Source organism: Oncorhynchus masou, chromosome 22 (genome assembly GCF_036934945.1).
Source record: "Oncorhynchus masou masou isolate Uvic2021 chromosome 22, UVic_Omas_1.1, whole genome shotgun sequence".
Taxonomy (NCBI): domain Eukaryota; kingdom Metazoa; phylum Chordata; class Actinopteri; order Salmoniformes; family Salmonidae; genus Oncorhynchus; species Oncorhynchus masou.
In genome coordinates this window covers 41,105,422-41,123,549 of record NC_088233.1, presented here as the reverse complement: position 1 = coordinate 41,123,549, position 18,128 = coordinate 41,105,422, and the positions used below count along the sequence as shown (strand labels likewise).

The 18,128-nt window shown below is 41.5% G+C and overlaps 1 protein-coding gene across 2 annotated transcripts in view; it reads left to right on the top strand.

Annotated features, from left to right (window-relative positions):
- Positions 1-9,293: 9,293 nt before the first annotated feature.
- Positions 9,294-18,128, top strand: part of LOC135508732 (protein kinase C-binding protein NELL2a-like) — a 99,318-nt gene continuing 90,483 nt past the window's right edge. Inside the window, exons 1-2 of one of the 2 annotated variants that reach the window (XM_064928961.1) lie at positions 9,294-9,632; positions 9,950-10,072. In XM_064928961.1, the coding sequence (XP_064785033.1) occupies positions 9,584-9,632; positions 9,950-10,072 (172 nt within the window). In that variant the 5' untranslated portion in view covers positions 9,294-9,583. Of the gene's footprint in view, positions 9,633-9,943; positions 10,073-18,128 lie in introns of both variants that reach the window. The other variant, XM_064928960.1, reaches the window with a different exon arrangement.

Here is an 18,128-nt window from a genome sequence, read left to right as displayed (position 1 = left end):
CCAAATTCTCTGAAACAACGTTGGAGGCGGCTTATGGTAGATCAATTAACAATCATATTATCTGGCAACAGCTCTGTTGGATATTCCTGCAGTCAGCTTTCCAATTGCACGCTCCCTCAAAACTCGAGACATCAGTGGCATTGTGTTGTGTGACAAAACTGCACATTTTAGAGAGGCCTTTTATTTTCCCCAGCACAAGCCACACCTCTCAGGTGGATGGATTATCTTGGCAAAGGAGAAATGCTCACTAAAAGGGATGTAAACAAATGTAAACACAAAATATGAGAGAAATAAGCTTTTTGTGCATATGGAACATTTTGGGGATTTTTTATTTCAGATCATGAAATAGCAGGACCAACACTTTATATGTTGCATTTATATTTTTGTTCCGTGTACATAAGTCCAAAGTATCAACTCTCCCCAGCCTCCATACAGTGGAGCCACAGTGACGCCACATGTTCTGATCCAGTACTTCTACTAATACATTGGTCAAATCTCTGTAATTCCCATCCATGCTCACAAGATGGCACCAAGAAATATAAATCAGACCAAAATCAAGTGTTCCACTGCAAAAGCAGGATTTGTACTTTCCATTGAGCTGTATTGTAAACTTGAAGCTTGTAGGTAACAAGTCCATAGGCTTACTAATTACTCACCATACTGTGAATGAATGTATCTTAGCAATAGGAACAGTGTCTGTATTTATAGGATCTCTCACCGTTTTGGATAATGACAGACTTGGAATGATTCAGGCTTATCCCAATTCTTCAAATATGTGTTTTCCAGACTTGAAATCATATGTCTTATCCCAATTATTCACATGTTTTCCAGACAAGTCAATTGTCATGGCTCCTGCACAGGACAAATGAAGATTGTATAATCACAACAAGTCTAGTATTAGAAGTGATTTATGTAACAGTCAAGGAGAACTGTCCCTACGAAGCTTGTACAGTATCAGGTTACAGTATAATATCCCATAGGAGCTGAAAGGAGCACTGGGGGCCGAGAATAGCCATTTCCCCAAGCTAGTTTCAAACACAAATACCCTGAAGTAGCTACCAACACTGACTATGACTGCTTAATGCTGTAGCCTTTTTGATATTTGTATTGCTAGTTGCCAAGATTATAGAGAGTGGGTGAGTTCCCAAGTGAACGACAGGCTATGCATCCTCCATCTGCCTACTCTCTCTGTCATTGTCATAAGAGGCTGTTTGCATTGTTGTTTATTTTTGGCTGCATGGCCACATGTTTGAATTACTTTATTTTCCTGACAGCACTTTAGGAAATGATGACATGTGGGCATTACAAAGTAATTACATTTCCTGTGCCTTGACCCAGATGAGATTCAGTATTAATAATGAATTGAGAGTTGGAAGCTCTCTCATACAGCAGATGTGCTTCCTTGGCACGGTTGTCGTATTGGAAACAATAACTTGGTTATATTCACAACGGCTGCCCAGTGTTACCAAAGATAGGTTGAAGAGTAGATAACTAAGTTGGATAAAGACAGACAGCTAAAAGTTGGAGTATGGAGAGTATTTGCCATAGATTCACAACAAAGCTCAAAACATAACTGTGAAGCAACAATTCCAATCAAGACAGTAGCAATGAAGTGTTAAAACAATTCTAATAAATACAACAGTTGGACAATGGATGAAGATAGCCCACATTTGGGAATTTTTATAATCCATCAGATATTGACTAAATTATAGCACATAAAACATTTTTCTGGTGCAGACAAATCATGAATGGAGTTCAGGGATTTTGGTGGGAATTCAGGTATTAAACTTTTTTCTGTAACGGCTGTCGTAGGTGGAAAAAGGAGAGAACCAAGGTGCAGCGTGGTACGTGTTCATGATCTTTTAATTACACTGAACACTAGAACAAATATAACAAAACGGCACAAACGAAACAGTCCTGTCTGGTACAGAGACAGAAAACTACCCACTACTCAAGGGCGAAACCAGGCTGCCTAAGTATGGTTCTCAATCAGAGACAACGATTGACAGCTGCCTGTGATTGGGAACCATACCAGGCCAAACACATAGAAATACAAACATAGAACAAAACATAGAATGCCCACCCCAACTCACGCCCTGACCAACCTAAAATAGAGACATAAAAAAAGAAACTAAGGTCAGGACGTGACATTTTCTTAGAAGGTACTACACACTTTATTATTGTATCAGGTATTATTTTGTACATTTTGTGTTAAAATATAGACAATTATATGTGCTTAATTTGCTAAATATTGCAGGTGTATTTTCATATATGAATCAATAAAGAATAGAGGGGTGGAGCAGGGCTGCAAACACCAAACATTTCTCTGTCTACCCTCCCTTCTCTGTCTACCCTACCTGCTCTGTTTACCCTACCTGCTCTGTCTACACTACCTGCTCAGTCTACCATCCCTGCTCTGTCTACCCTACCTGCTCTGTCTACCCTCCCTGCTCTGTCTACCCTACCTTCTCTGTCTACCCTCCCTGCTCTGTCTACCCTACCTGCTCTGTCTACCCTCCCTGCTCTGTCTACCCTCCCCGCTCTGTCTACCCTCCCCGCTCTGTCTACCCTCCCTGCTCTGTCTACTCTACCTGCTCCATCTACCCTCCCTGCTCTGTCTATCCTACCCGCTCTGTCTACCCTACCCGCTCTGTCTACCCTACCCGCTCCGTCTACACTACCTGCTCTGTCTACCCTCCCTGCTCTGTCTACCCTACCTGCTCTGTCTACCCTTTTTTTGTATAATTCATATTGTATCCTGATGACTGTGAAATGCTAGGAGCTCAGTCAAGCAGCCATTTTGAGTCTATTGATCTGTTCTACTTGGCACTTGTACTGTTAATGGACACCTGTTAATGCTAACTAGGCTTGTTTTATTGCTATGCTTGCTACTTTTGTTAGCTTTATTTTGCTATGCTATGTAGCCATGCTATGTAGCCATTGATAAATTAGCCTGCTGCAGCATGCTATTGAGCCCCCTTTCTGGCCATTCATTGTTAATAACTGCTGCTATATTTATGCATAGGGTTAACAATTTATATGCTTATTGCATTTATATTTTCATTGATTATTGCCATTAATAACAGCCTATTAATTGTGTATGTTCATTGCTGTTATTGTCCGTTATTGTTTGCTCCTTTCTGTCTCCTCTCAGATAAACCATACTCTATACAAAGCCAACCAAGTCTCCATTCAAGACAAGTCTCATGTCAACAACAGTCAATCATTCTCTGCCCTGTATCATCTCCATTACCTGAATCTATAAAGACTCTTAAACTGAACTGCATCTCTGCCTCCGCCTGCTGTTTAACAGGAGTCCCACGGTAGATGGGCATCACCATAACCCTCACCTAAACTTCAATCAGTTCCAATCGTGTAACTGAAGAATATTGTGACAGGCTAGGAACCAACGTTTTGGTCAGTTTCCCTTTATTAGGGGAGGACATGCAGGAAATGTATAAAGGCACGCCTTTATCATGTTCAGGTGAGAGCGTTCTATTTGGAAGGGCCTTTGTGTGTATAGGCTGTACAGTGTTGGTGATGTTGGTTTATTTCTGTTCGCAACCATTTTGTGACCATGCTGTCTTGAAGAAGGAAGTCCACTCGAATTTCAGTTTTGGTTGTGGGTTAAAAATGTCCGTAACTGATAAAAGAAAAAGCTGACTTGTTGGGGAAGACATTTGGTCGGGTACACAGTGGGGTTACTTTGGATGAAGTATATAAGCAACACAGGTGTGAGATTTTAAATCCTCATGTTAATGTGGATCAGAAAAGGGATACTGTTGACTCTTCTTTGGATGCTGTTTTTACTATACATGAAATGCATTCAGCCGTAATAGGCTGTGGATATATAGCCCCAGGTCATGATCAATTGTGCTATAGAATGTTTAATCATCTACCTGATGAGGTCATACATGCTCTGCTGGTATTATTTAATAAGATTTGGAGTGAGGGGGTTATACCTTCTGGTAGAAAACGTGCAGTAATATTGCTGGTGACACTGTCTGTGATTTATTTAGAAGGCAAAGTGTGGCTACTTTGAAGAATATCAAATATATTTTGATTTGTTTAACACTTTTTTGGTTACTACATGATTCCATGTGTTATTTCATAGTTTTGATGTCTTCACTATTATTCTACAATGTAGAAATATTAAAAATAAAGGAAAAAACCCTTGAATGAGTAGGTGTGTCCAAACGTTTGACAGGTACTGTATATATATATATATATATATATATATATATTGTATACACTACCATTCATAGTTTGAGGTCACTTAGAAATATGTCCTTGTTTTCCATGAAAACATACATGAAATTAGTTGCAAAATGTATAGGAAACATAGTCAAGACATTGACAAGGTTATAAATCATGATTTTTAATTGAAATAATAATTGTCCTTCAAACTTTGCTTTTGCCAAAGAATCCTCCATTTGCCACAATTACAGTCTTGCAGACCTTTCGCATTCTAGTTGTCAACTTGTTGAGGTAATCTGAAGAGATTGCAGCCTTCCTGAAGCACCCCCCTCCCATAAATTGGATTGACTTGATGGGCACTTCTTACAGTCAAGCTGCTCCCACAACAGCTCAATAGGGTTGAGATCCGGTGACTGTGCTGGCCTCTCCGTTATAGACAGAATACCAGCTGACTGCTTCTTCCCTAAATAGTTATTGCATAGTTTGGAGCTGTGCTTTGGGTCATTGTCCTGATGTAAGAGGAAATTGACTCCAATTAAACACCGTCCACAGGATATGTCATGGCGTTGCAAAATGGAGTGATAGCCTTCCGTCTTCAAGATCCCTTTTACTTTGTACAAATCTCCCACTTTACGACCACCAAAGCACCCTCAGACCATCAAATTGCCTCCACCATGCTTGACAGATTGTCACGGTCTTCCTCCTCTTCATCTGAAGAGGAGAGGCGAGAAGGATCGGAGGACCAACATGCAGCGTGGTATGTGTTCATGATGAATATTCAATTAAAGAAAGTACTGAACACTGAATACAAAAACAATAAACAAATAACGACCGTGAAGCTATCATAAGGACTGTGCTGACACAAACAACTAACATAGACAATCACCCACCAACAAACAGTGCAACCCAGGCTACCTAAGTATGATTCTCAATCAGAGACAACTAATGGCACCTGCCTCTGATTGAGAACCATACTAGGCCGAAACATACAAATCCCCAAATCATAGAAAAACAAACATAGACTGCCCACCCAACTCACGCCCTGACCATACTAAATAAATACAAAACAGAGGAAATAAAGGTCAGAACGTGACACAGATGCCGTCAAGGAATCCTTCTGCATCTTTTCATTTTTTTCTGCATCTCACAAATGTTCTTCTTTGTGATCTGAACATCTCAAACTTAGATTTGTCTGCCCATAACACATTTTTCCAATCTTACTCTGTCCAGTGTGGGTGTTCTTTTGCCAATCTTTCCTTTTATTGGACAGTTTTTCTTTGCAACTCTGCCTAGAAGGCCAGCATCCCGGAATCGCCTCTTCACTGTTGATGTTGAGACTGGTGTTTTGCGGGTACTATTTAATGAAGCTGCCAGTTGAGCACTTGTGAGGGGTCTTTTTAATGTACTTGTACTCTAATGTACTTGTCCTCTCACTCAGTTGTGCACTGGGGCCTCCCACTCCTCTTTCTATTCTGGTTAGAGACAGTTTACGCTGTTCTGTGAAGGAAGTAGTACACAACGTTGTATGAGATCTTCAGTTTCTTGACAATTTCTCACATGGAATAGCCTTCATTTCTCAGAACAGGAATAGACTGATGAGTTTCAGAAAAAGGTTATTTGTTTCTGCCCATTTTGAGCCTGTAATCAAACCCACAAATGCTGATGCTTCAGATACTCAACTAGTCTAAAAAAGGCCAGTTTAATTGCTTCTTTATTCAAAACAATGATTTTCAGCTGTGCTAACATAATTGCAAAAGGGTTTTCTAATGATCAATTAGCCTTTTAAAATGATAAACTTGGATTAGCTAACACAACGTCCTATTGGAACACTGGAGTGATGGTTGCTGATAATGGGCCTCTGTACACCTATGTGATATTCCATTAAAATCCAGCCGTTTCCAGCAACAATAGTCATTTACAACATTAACAATGTCTACTCTGTATTTCTGATCAATTTGATGTTATTTTAATAGACAACAATTTGCTTTTCTTTCAAACACAAGGACATTTTTAGGTGACCCCAAACATTTGAACGATAGTGTATATATATATATGCAGAAGCATGTGGATTTGGCTGTTTCAGCCAGGTGTATAAAGGTGATAGGTGAATAAAATCGGGCACAGCCATGCAATCTCCATAGACAAACATTGGCAGTAGAATGGTCTTACTGAAGAGCTCAGCGACTTTCAACATGGCACCGTCATAGGATGCCACCCTGCTAGAGTTTCCCCGGTCAATTGTAAGTGCTGTTATTGTGAAGTGGAAACGTCTAGAAACAACAATGGATCAGACGCAAAAGTGGTAGGCCACAAACAAGCTCACAGAACTGGACCGCCGAGTGCTGAAGCATGTAAAAAATAGTCTGTCCTCGGTTGCAACACTCACTACCAAGTTCCAAACTGCCTCTGGAAGCAACATCAGCACAATAACTGTTCATCAGGAGCTTCAAGAAATGGGTTTCCATGGCCGAGCAGACGCACACAAGCCTAAGATCCCCATACACAATGCCAAGCGTCGGCTGGAGTGGTGTAAAGCTCGCCGCCATTGGAGCAGTGGAAAACACAGGAGGCCGCTGAGGGGATGACAGCTTGTATAATGGCTGGAATGGAGTGAATGGAATAGTATCAAACACATGAAAACCATGCGTTTGATGAGTTGGATACCATTCCATTTTTCCATTGCAGCCATTACTAAGATCCCGTCCTCCCCAATTAAGGTGTCACCAACCTCCTGTGGTGGAAATGTGTTCTTTGGAGTGATGAATCACGCTTCACCATTTGGCAGTCCAACGGATGAATCTGGGTTTGGTAGATGCCAGGAAAATGCTACCTGTCCCATTGCATAGTACCAACTGTAAAGTTTGGTGGAGGAATATTGGTCTGGGGCTGTTTTCATGAAACACAACCATTTTGCTACATCTGCAAATCAACCAATAAACGTTGATTTGATTTACAGTATACTACTGTCAAAAATGCAAAAAGACTACATTAAAGTCTGCAAAAGCACTAAATGAAATACCATAGAATACTACAGACGTACGCAAAAACATTACAGTGAATATATTATATACATGTATTAATACTGTAGTATTTAACCACAGTAGTATACTTTCACATGGGAAAATCTGGGATTGGTTTTGGGAATGTCCCCAGAACAGAATCTTCTGGCTCTTGGATAGCAACACTATCCTGTGACTGTCTTCTTCCAGTCATCCCAGCTAGACACACAGTAATCCAAGAGATTTTCACTGAGATCCGACGTTTGGCCAAACCGTCTTGCAGTTGAGATTGCTTAAGAATCAGAACTGTCTGTTGAAAAATATGAAATTACTTTATTAATGTCCATCTGGCAGTCGGTTTATTCGGATTCTTTGCAACTCAAACAGTGTTTACCCAGATTTGGGGAGAATTAACATACAGTGCCTTGCAAAATTATTCAGCCCTCTTGGATTTCTTTCACGTTATTGTGTTAGAAAGTTGGATTAAAAGGAATTTAATTGAAACATTTCTGTCAACAATCTACACAAACTACACTAATGTCAAAGTGGAAGAAAATAAATGTTTATCCTGAAAATCTCCCCAGTATTTGTCAAGCCTACTCATACGATGATGCTGCCACTTCCATGTCTTGGATATACCACAAACATAGAGCTTTTACATTTACTTTCACCTTTACTTTTACAAAAAAATGTATTTCTTTGTTATGTTTTTTTGCAGTACTACTTTGGTGCCTTGTTGCATACAAGATGCATGTTTTGGAATATTTTGTATATTTGTGTTCTTCTTTTCACTGTCATTTAGGTCATTATAGTGGAGTCAATACACTGTTGCTGAGCCATCCACAGTTCTATCTCATCACAGCCATTGAACTCGGTAACATCGCTGACCAGTTTCCTTCCTCTCCTGCAGCTCAGTTCAGAAGCATGACTGTATCTTTGAGGCTTCTGGGTGATTTAATACATAATGCACGGCATAATTATTAACTAGACCACGTTTAAATAGATATTAAATGTCTGATTTGTTATTGTTACCCATCTACCAATTACTAACCTTTTTTTATGAGGCTGTTTGAATCTGTGCTTGAAATTCAATACTTGATGACTGAGGGATCTTACAGATGTAGCATACACGGGGGACAGAGGAAGGGTTATTCATTTAAAAATAATGTCAACCCCTATTATTTTACACAGAGTGAGTCCATGTAACTTCTTATGTCATTTGTTAAGCCAAAATGTACTCCTGAACTAATTTACTATTTCCTAAACAAAAGGGCTGAATACTTATACATTTACTATGGTTTTTTTCTCCAGCTTTTATTTTTCATGAAAAACATATTCCACTTTCACATTAGAGTATGTTGTGTCTATTGTTAAGAAACAAATTACAATTAAATCCATTTAATCCCACTTTGTAACACAATAAAATGTGAAGAAATCCAGAGTCTGAATACTTTTGCAAGGCACTGTATTTACTGGCACAGCTCTCTGTATACTAAGTGTTTCATATTGCAATTGCTCCCATGGAGGAGAAAGAGCTAAGTGGTATCAACACAATTGTGGAGCACAAAGCATCTGTGGTGGTCTATGAAAATTAACAACAGATTCCTGTCAGAGCCGAGCATTCCACTTCTCCACACGATGATGGGTCACATGCGAGAAACTACAGTAACTTGGGGAAATAAGGTTTGAGTGGATTGATGGAGGAATCAACAACACAACAAGTATCCCTGTCATTAAAGGGTATATCCGCAGTTGAAACCATAACAATGCGACAGCACACCACTTTGTTTGGTAAAAAACCTGAGGTATAGGGCTGGAGAAATGTAACCACAATCAAAGTCATAGTACATTAGATACAAGGACCAACCATCCATGATATAAAAATGATAGATTTAACTATGTTTTGAGGCTATACAGTGTTTGTTTGGTGTTCTTGTTAATGTTTTGTATACTGTGAATAACGACTACAGTATTTCAGTGCGCGTTTGGGATTATCAAGGCATTTTCAACCAAGACCACAAGGGGGTTTATTGATCCATTCGCTTCGTTCTGCTTTCCTTCACACCCTGAAAGCGGGTACCGTCTCTCTCCTCTCCTCTCCTCTGTCGCACTCGTGCAGACTGCTGAACAGAGGAGCGTTTCAGGGACTGGGAAGATTGCTTTGTTACAACCTCTATTGCCTACCCACCTGTGTCGCCGACTGACCGATGCCAGTAGTATAACATACCTGTATAAGGTAGCTCGCACTGAATGGAATAATATCTCTTGGTGAGCCGGTTATCACAAATGTGGGATTTGTAAAAGGCTACTGAGCTGTTGTGACATCGTTGGATTGAACAGTACTGCCTCTTGGAAGTGGACAAAACATGGACTAATTTTGATTCACAATGGGATTAAAACTATTTCTTGTCCTCGGTTTATTCTGCGTCACCTCAGGTAGGACACACATTTGCCATTGATCATAATGTCTCGTAGCTAATTAATGTCAACGACTTGAGACACCCACTTTACAACATACATGATTGTAGGCTATCATCTAACTGGGTTGTCATTGTCGTGTAATTTACTATTTCTCCTATCCACTTTCAGCTATTATTAAAAATTGCAGTTGTAAATGTCAGATATATTTCTGAACACTTAGATGCGCATCTACCCAGCATCAATAACCTTTCAGGACAGGTCACGGAATATGCTATGAATTTTGTCCTTCATGCGTAGCCTATTGTGTTTGTTTTTCTATCAATAAGTTTTAGGTTTCGGGGTTGATCCTGCTCTACGCATCAACGTGTTCGATGAATTGACGCTTGGAGAGGGTTTTGATGGAGTTACTCAAGTCCAGGGCTTTCACAGCGAGTCTCGGGCGTTCCACTTTCAAGGTAAGATGCTGCCATAAAGACATCCAATATGCTGCGTTGGGCTGAAGTTGACAGGGCAACAATGATTGTTTGCAGTTTTTTTTTCATAAGAATGAAGTCCAAACTCATCAAACATGGTAAGGGGAAACACTTGTTTTGTACTATATAATATTAGATTGACTAATGGTAAATGGGCGTTGATGCTCTTAGAAGCTCTCACAAAAAAAATGAAAGCATTCAATTTATGCATCTTCTGCACAATACAACCTGTTTGCACAACCATCTCTTTTGACATACAGTAGCGTTGTGTTGTCGATTTCTCTTTGAGCCAGGCCAGGGGCCCAGGATGCCACCTGCCCATAACAAAGGCAATGGTTCCCATAATAGAGAGAGGGGGGGAGGACACAGATCGGGGCAGACACAGACATGCAAATAACGATGGAAAGACGGCATAATGAGATTAGTCAGCAACAACACCCCGGGCTCCTGGAGATGTATGGAGCGTGGACGACGGTGAATTGGCCGCTCTATGGACCCTAGTCAGACTGGTCCTTCAATGATCCCCCGGTGTCTGAAGTATATTTGATTATATTTTATTTGATTATGGGTTGTCTAGTCTGAACCTGTATTAGTTTGTCAGAGATAGGAGCCATTAGTAAGAATATCACTAGAAGCAATCTCCACGTTTGTCCCGTCTTAACATGCTAGTCTTGATCATCTGACTGGCAAAGTGGTGGTGTATTGGACAGAGAAATGCCGTTTGTCACAGGAGTTCTGCTGGTGTCGCGCTCTAGTTGTAGGTTTTACTGCTCTGCCCTCGCACCTTTTAAAATAGCACTAAATAATACATCATTTTAAATTAGGGTAAATCCATTTGAATTCAATCACTTTTTGACAGCACCTATTTCGTTTCGAACAAAACCTTCCATACCCATTTGGCCATTATAGAAGTGCTAAGAAAGTGAATTTTTGGACCTGAATGCCAAAGCAGTTAAGATGTAAAGGTACACAAATTTGACCCATTTTTTGACCCACCCGGGTGTTGTTGCTAATTATCTAAAAACGCACAAACTCCCATTCTTGTCATATTCACATATGTTGTAGCTTAGCCCCTGTTTTACATAATCAAAGGTGTTTGTGTTGTGTCCGCCCCCAGTTGGGACAAAACATGCTCTTCAGTACAGGGTGGCTGTCATGTTTTGGCTGATAAATGTACTAAAATGGGAATACATTTGAAATGTCAACTTTCAAGTGGTACCACAAAGATGATTGTAGATCCACACGTCAGAAAATGTTGACTTGAATGGGAATATCTGTTGTATTTAAATTATACTGTCAATCCCCCAATAGATCATTTGCTGTCATATTTGTGGTTGTAATTAGAAGTTACAGTACAATTTCAGTCAAATTTACATTTCAATGGTGTACCAGCTAAATTGCAGTAGTCTGAAGGGATAGGTGAAATATGTTTCTATGATTGAAATGACACCCAACCTGTGTTCAAGAGCATGTTGTGTCTCAGCTGATGGCGGGCACAACACAGAAACCTCTGATGATGTGAAATAGGGTCGAAGCTACAACAACAAAAAAATCTATGTTTTTAGATAATTGACATTAAATGTTTATTTTTATTTAAAAAATAAAAAAAATTTCAAGAAATAATCAAATCGTTTGACAACACTTTTTAAAAAGCTTTTAAATGACATCGAACTCAGCTGTTTATATTTTCCAGTGAAAAAACATGGATTGTGGGGGATGCATAATGGGTCAACATTGAATACCTTTATCTTCTGAATGATTTGGCATTCGGCTCCAAAAGGTCCCTTTCTGGCCACTTCTACCATGTGCAAACATACATGGAAAGAATTCAATCAAAATGAATGCTGTCAAAAAATGATTGAATTCAAATGGATTCACCCATAGGTGTTTCCATGGTAAAGTTCTCTGGAGAAGAAGCTCTATGCATCCAGGACAATGTCTACAAAATGTGGAGTTATGCCTTCAAAAGGAACATTTGGCATCTTATAGCATATCATTCAATACTAAAAGGATGAACATTGATGTTATAGGAATACCTAATTTCCAAATCCTTCTACTACACATACCTCATGTCTATCCTTTCATTTAAATCTACTGCTCTGTAGCCCTGCCCAGCAGGTCATGGCTAAAAGGAATCTAGCTTTTGTCAAATTCACATCAGATTTGACTTTTCGTAGCAGGTTAGGATAACGTATTCATCATGTTAGGAGAATTAACGTAGCAGGTTAGGAGAATTAGGTTAAGGTTAGGACAAGGGTTAATGAGCTGTATCCCTTCTAACCATGACCCTGCCAGCACATTTACGCATAGTGCATCAATGTCTGCAGCTAGAGCCCCTTCTCCTCTTTGTAACGTCCCATCCTCTACTATGCCACCCTCTCTCCTCCAGTTCGCCATTGGTGTCACAAAATGGAAACATGACTCCCCCGTACATTCTTCAGTGTGCCTCTGTCAATACAGCCCTTATTTCTCTGGATTACCTTTGAACAGAGTTTAAGCACATTCAATTACCCACCCAGCAGAAAGGAAAGCGCTGCGTTATTTATGGCTGCTTCTGCCTGCTGACATCATTCATTTAGGATGTCTCTGTTAAGTAAGTGATGCTGGGTGGAGGCGCGGTGCAGAGCGGCAGCCAAACCTTCTGGCCTCTGTAGTGTATTCACTGGATATAGAGCTGTCTGTCTGATTGGGGCTGATAGACTGTAATCCAGATGTGTGGCTCTGGCTCGGCTAACATGGCTGCATGGGGTCATTCCTACTCTCATTAGAAACCAATCTGAATGTATACAGGGCTGTGGCTGCCTGTTTCTCTGCCTGCCTGCCCATGGGGATGGCTGGTATCTCTAGGAGGTGGGCGAAGGCGAGGAGAAGAGAGGATTCTGGAGGTGGTAAAGGAGGGGAGGAAGATAGGGAATGTGTGTGTGCTTGCTTGCATGCACGTGTGTTTGTGAGAGAGAGAGAGAGAGAGAGGGAGGATGGGATTGCATTTTAGAACGACCCCCCCTGCAGCAGATTGTTTTTGAAGGTATATGTCAGCATTACAGCAAAACACAGTTCAGATAGAGAGGCATGCCTCAGGGACTGGTATGGTAAAGCTGGAGGAAGGAATGCCCCTGGCTATATCAGTCGCACCTAATTGGGGCAGGTGGCACCCTGCAGAAGGAACTTTGTTCATCCTATGTTTTGGTTGCAAACAAGACATCTTCATGATTAAAATAGGGTTCAGAGTAGATCCCTCTGTGGTACATATGAAGCACACCCACAAACAGCACTGAACTCCTATTGGACACAGTCTTACTACAGTAACTGATGCTGGAAAAGCAGCCTGCCATGGTCACGACAGTAAACGGTCAGCGAGTGGTGTCCTATCCACAATGCTGCATGCGTGTGAAACCAGAGCCCTGCGTGCCGTGTGATGCTTTTGTGTCACCAGCCAGCCAGAGCTGTGTCAGAGAGGCATTAGTTCTTGTGGGATGGAGGAGACTCATTTATTATAGAGCAGCACTCCCTGTGTGTGTCTTTGTCTCTCTGTGTGTGTGTGTGTCTACCAACCAAACAGGAGGCATCTAATAGGCTAACCTCTGGGGCTACAGACAGCTACTAAAGCTATTCCGGCAGAAACACAGCATTCACATCTGACTGTTTCTATGTGGAAGGACTTGTGACAGTAACTTGTCCCACAAATCAAGGTGTTTTTAGCCCTGTCAAGCCAACCTGATCCTTTGTTACAGAAGTGCTGATGGTGGTTGGGGGTTATTTCTGTCACCTCCGGGCCACCATACACCATATATTTACATAGATAAAGGACTGGTGGCTGGTTGACACCAGCTCAAAGATTCTGAATGTCAGACAGTCAGTGGCTGGCGGACTGATGGCAGTGCAGAGTCGATCAGAGAGTTCTGGAGACAGTGCTGCCCCAGCAGTCCTGGAGGTGCCCTTGGCTCAGTTTAGTGTTTGTTCCAGTAGAGTGGACACACAGAAGAGGGATAGACCATCCTCCGAATGCAGATTGCTGGAGCCGGCGCTGGTATTGGATTATTCAGTTAGAAGCTTGCTAGCCAAAGGGGGGTAATGGAGGGTTTGGAGTTGCTGTTGAGTTTATCATTACTGTTATGTCCCAAAAGAGACGTTCTCGGATCCAACCCTCCCACGCAAATACCTCAGCCTCACCTCCAATGTTTAAAACAAAGAGTGTTTGGGGAAAATTCTATGTCATTTTCTAACTGGCGGTGTTACACAATGTTGAGTGAGGCAGGAATGTATTTATCTGCTGTATCTTTATCTGTGGTATATTTCCTTATTTGTTTTCTTTGTTTGGGGATTTTTAGATGTTTGGACTGACTGGTCCCACTTGGTCATTCTGTGCTAAACGTATTTTATGCATGGTTCAATTTTGAGAGCTGAAGAGATTGCATATTTGTGAAATGTTAGAGAGGAGTTGTTTTAAATACGTGGCCAGTGCTATTTTGTCCCAGTAGTCCACTTGATAAAGTTAACACTATCCTCATTATTTAGATCAAAACATCGCTGTGATTAGGGATGCACCGATTTGACATTTTTGGCCGATACCGATATCCAATATTTTTCTTGCCAAATAAACACAATTCCGATAACCGATATTTAACATTTAGCGTCTTTTTAAGCATTCTAGTACAATTAAATAGTTAACACACACATGGACACAGTGGTCTACGGCACTGCATCTCAGTGCAAGAAGCATCACTACAATCCCTGGTTCGAATCCTCGTTGTATCACATCCGGCCGTGATTGGGAGTCCCATATGGCGGCGCACAATTGGCCCAGCATCGTCCGTGTTTGGCCCGGGGGAGGCCGTCATTGTAAATAAGAATTTGTTCTTAACTGACTTGCCTAGTTAAAGGTTACACACACACGCACACACACACGCACACACACACACACACACGCACACGCACACACACACACACACACACCACTGACCAAAATGTTATTTTGTTGGCGTTCACGTATGTCCCCATTACCAGTAAAACATAATCAAAACCTACTTATTTCACTTACTTGCTGTGCTGTTTGGTTGTTCATTTGTTCAGTCGTTTAATTCTCAACCAGGATTTCATCATACATGTCAAGCAGTGAAGTTTCAACCGTGGCCTCTCTTCCTCGGTGAGCACAGTCACTGTGTCCATTTTCATCTTTTCCAGCTGTGTATGTAACATTTCACGTAAACCCTGTTTCTTGTCTGCATCGAAGTAGTGGTCCTCGTACCTAGTATTAAGCATGGTGGCGACACAGTAAAGAGGCTCAGAGAGAATGCCACCAAATTGCTTGTTCACAACCTCGAGTACTTTTGTAAGTTTTAAACCCACGGTCTCTATCAGCAGTTTTGTTGAGCAGGCGTTTCAATACCATGACAGAGGGTATAACATCTGCTACAGTTGCAGTTGATTAACTTATTTCTTGAGTCAGTTGTTCGAATGGCGCGAGGAGTGTGTTCATGTTTCCAAGCCAAGTTTCTAACATGTTCTCAATTGCCATTGAAATGGTAGCAGCGGTATGAGAACCAGCACTTTCCTGAGCATGCAATACGTCTTTCCTCAGTACGAAATCCTCATCCACCCACTGTTTTTGGAAGTGTGCGCTTAGTATTTTTCTGCTTTTGTTCTGTGTAGCGCTGTATTTTTAGTGGCATCATTACGTCATCTACCTACGTTACATAGGTATGCACGTCATCTACCTACGTTACATAGGTATGCACGTCATCTACCTACGTTATATAGGTATGCACGTCATCTACCTACGTTATATAGGTATGCACGTCATCTACCTACGTTATATAGGTATGCACGTCATCTACCTACGTTACATAGGTATGCACGTCATCTACCTACGTTATATAGGTATGCACGTCATCTACCTACGTTATATAGGTATGCACGTCATCTACCTACGTTATATAGGTATGCACGTCAGCTTTGACAGTTTTGCACATCAGCGTTAAATTAGACATTGGGCCGATGCCGGCATTTTTAGCTAATATCGTCCGATTCCGATATGCTCACCGATATATCGTGCATCCCTAGCTGTGATCTTTAACTTGCTATTATTGTTGGACTCTGTTCTGGGTCAAGTCAGGCATCTTCATCATTGTAAATTAAGGCCCGCGCAACTCTTACAGAATGATGAAAAAATAAATATCTATATTATCTATGTAATCTACAGATGTTACCCAGTGAATGAATCTTGTCCTTGAGAGGCTGTTTACATCCCCGTACATTGTACACTTAAGGAGTCACAGTGTACGGTGTACATGTGTACGGCGTAGGAGTTAATTCTGAAAATACTGGAAGATATGGGAGCAGTGTGAAAGGATTGTGTGCTAGTTAGGCCAGGTTTGGAGCTCGAAAGGCACCTGTTCCAAATGGTAAACCTATGAACCATTGATTAGATTGGCATTACCCCCATGCGTTTCTAAATAGTTAACCAAATAGCTACCCGGACTATCTGCATTGACCCTTATTGCACTAACTCTTTTAACTCATCACATACGCTGCTGCTACTGTTTACTACCTGTCCTGTTGCCTAGTCACTTTACCCCTACCTATATGTACGTATCAACCTCACGCACCCCTGTAGATCGGAGATCGACTCAGTACAGGTACCCTGTGTATATAGCCGAGTTATCATTAGTCATTGTGTATTTATTCCTTGTGCTATTATCTTTCTATTATATTTACATTTTTCTCTCTGCATTTTTGGGAAGGGCACGTAAAGTAAGTAGACACTTGTTGTTTACGAAGTATGTGACAAATAAAATGGGGTTTGATTAGCCTCATAATAATAATATTTCTTATACAATTGGAGGGGAGCATTCACCATTGTGCACACACTTGGAGTTCAGACTGATAGGAAAAAAGTAGCATTACTCAGTTACAGATTAGAGTCAATCACCTGGTGTGAAACCATTAAAGCTGTATACATTCTGCAGATGAGATTAGTGTGCTGGCTAGGCTACCACAAAGCTCTGCTTTCCAGGAACCCTCTCTGAGCCTGATGCTTTGTACTTCTCACTTTGTCAATGCATTTCTTCATGCCTGAAAATGAGTGTTTTTCCCCCTTAATTCATCTGTGTCCGTTAGTTCAATGATAGCATTGAAAGCGATGCCGATGTGAGATAAGGTATGACATGGATGTTCCTTTCCAGGCTACTTAATGTCTGTTTTGCCCATGTTAGAGTGGTCATTAAAAGCAGGTGGTCGCCCCATGCAGGCGCCTGCCAATACCTAATCGACTGATGGCTTCTGATGGCTCCTGCCTTGCAGTGCAGTGCATAGGGATGGGGCCTAGGGTATTGATTTGGCAGAGAGCGGGGGAATCTGGCCCTTTCATCCACTCCTCTTTCATGTGGAGGGTTTTTGGGAGGGTTACTGGTAGGGTACTGTCTGGGGCTAATCTTATGCCCTGAGTGAGCAGTACCGACGCAGAGGTCCTATCTCTATGCTTTTGATGCGGGCGTCTCCAAACACAGTAATGCTCATCAGTAAGAGGGGTCCATCTAGCTCCCTAAAGCCACACCCTAACTCATCCTCCCAACCAGTCCCTCCCCCCATTTGACACTCCCCACCCCCAATGGGGAAGCAGGATGTGTTCTGAAGAGGAGAGGTTACCACCAGATCACAGGCTGTTGGCTTGCTGTGGAACCCCGGGCTCAGTCCCTCGGCCCCTCGGCCCAAACTGTCCCCAACCTCACCTTCATTCTGCCCCTCCATTGTGCCTGGGATTGAGATATCAGTGTGGTACCCTTGTCTTGGTCTGTCACACCCACCATGCTGAGGTCTGGCACGTGACTGACAAGCACAGCACTGTACCATCTGCGGGCCAGAGCCTTTAGCTTGGGTTCAGTTTTGTTTTTCAAGTCTGACAAATGGCTCATTGTATTTCTGTTGTAGGGAAAAGTCACTAAACCATTATGTGTCACCCTATTTGATCTGTAATTACGATTCAATGAGGTAGTCCACAAAGACACCTCAAAGCATTAATAATTTCCCCCAATGTCCTACA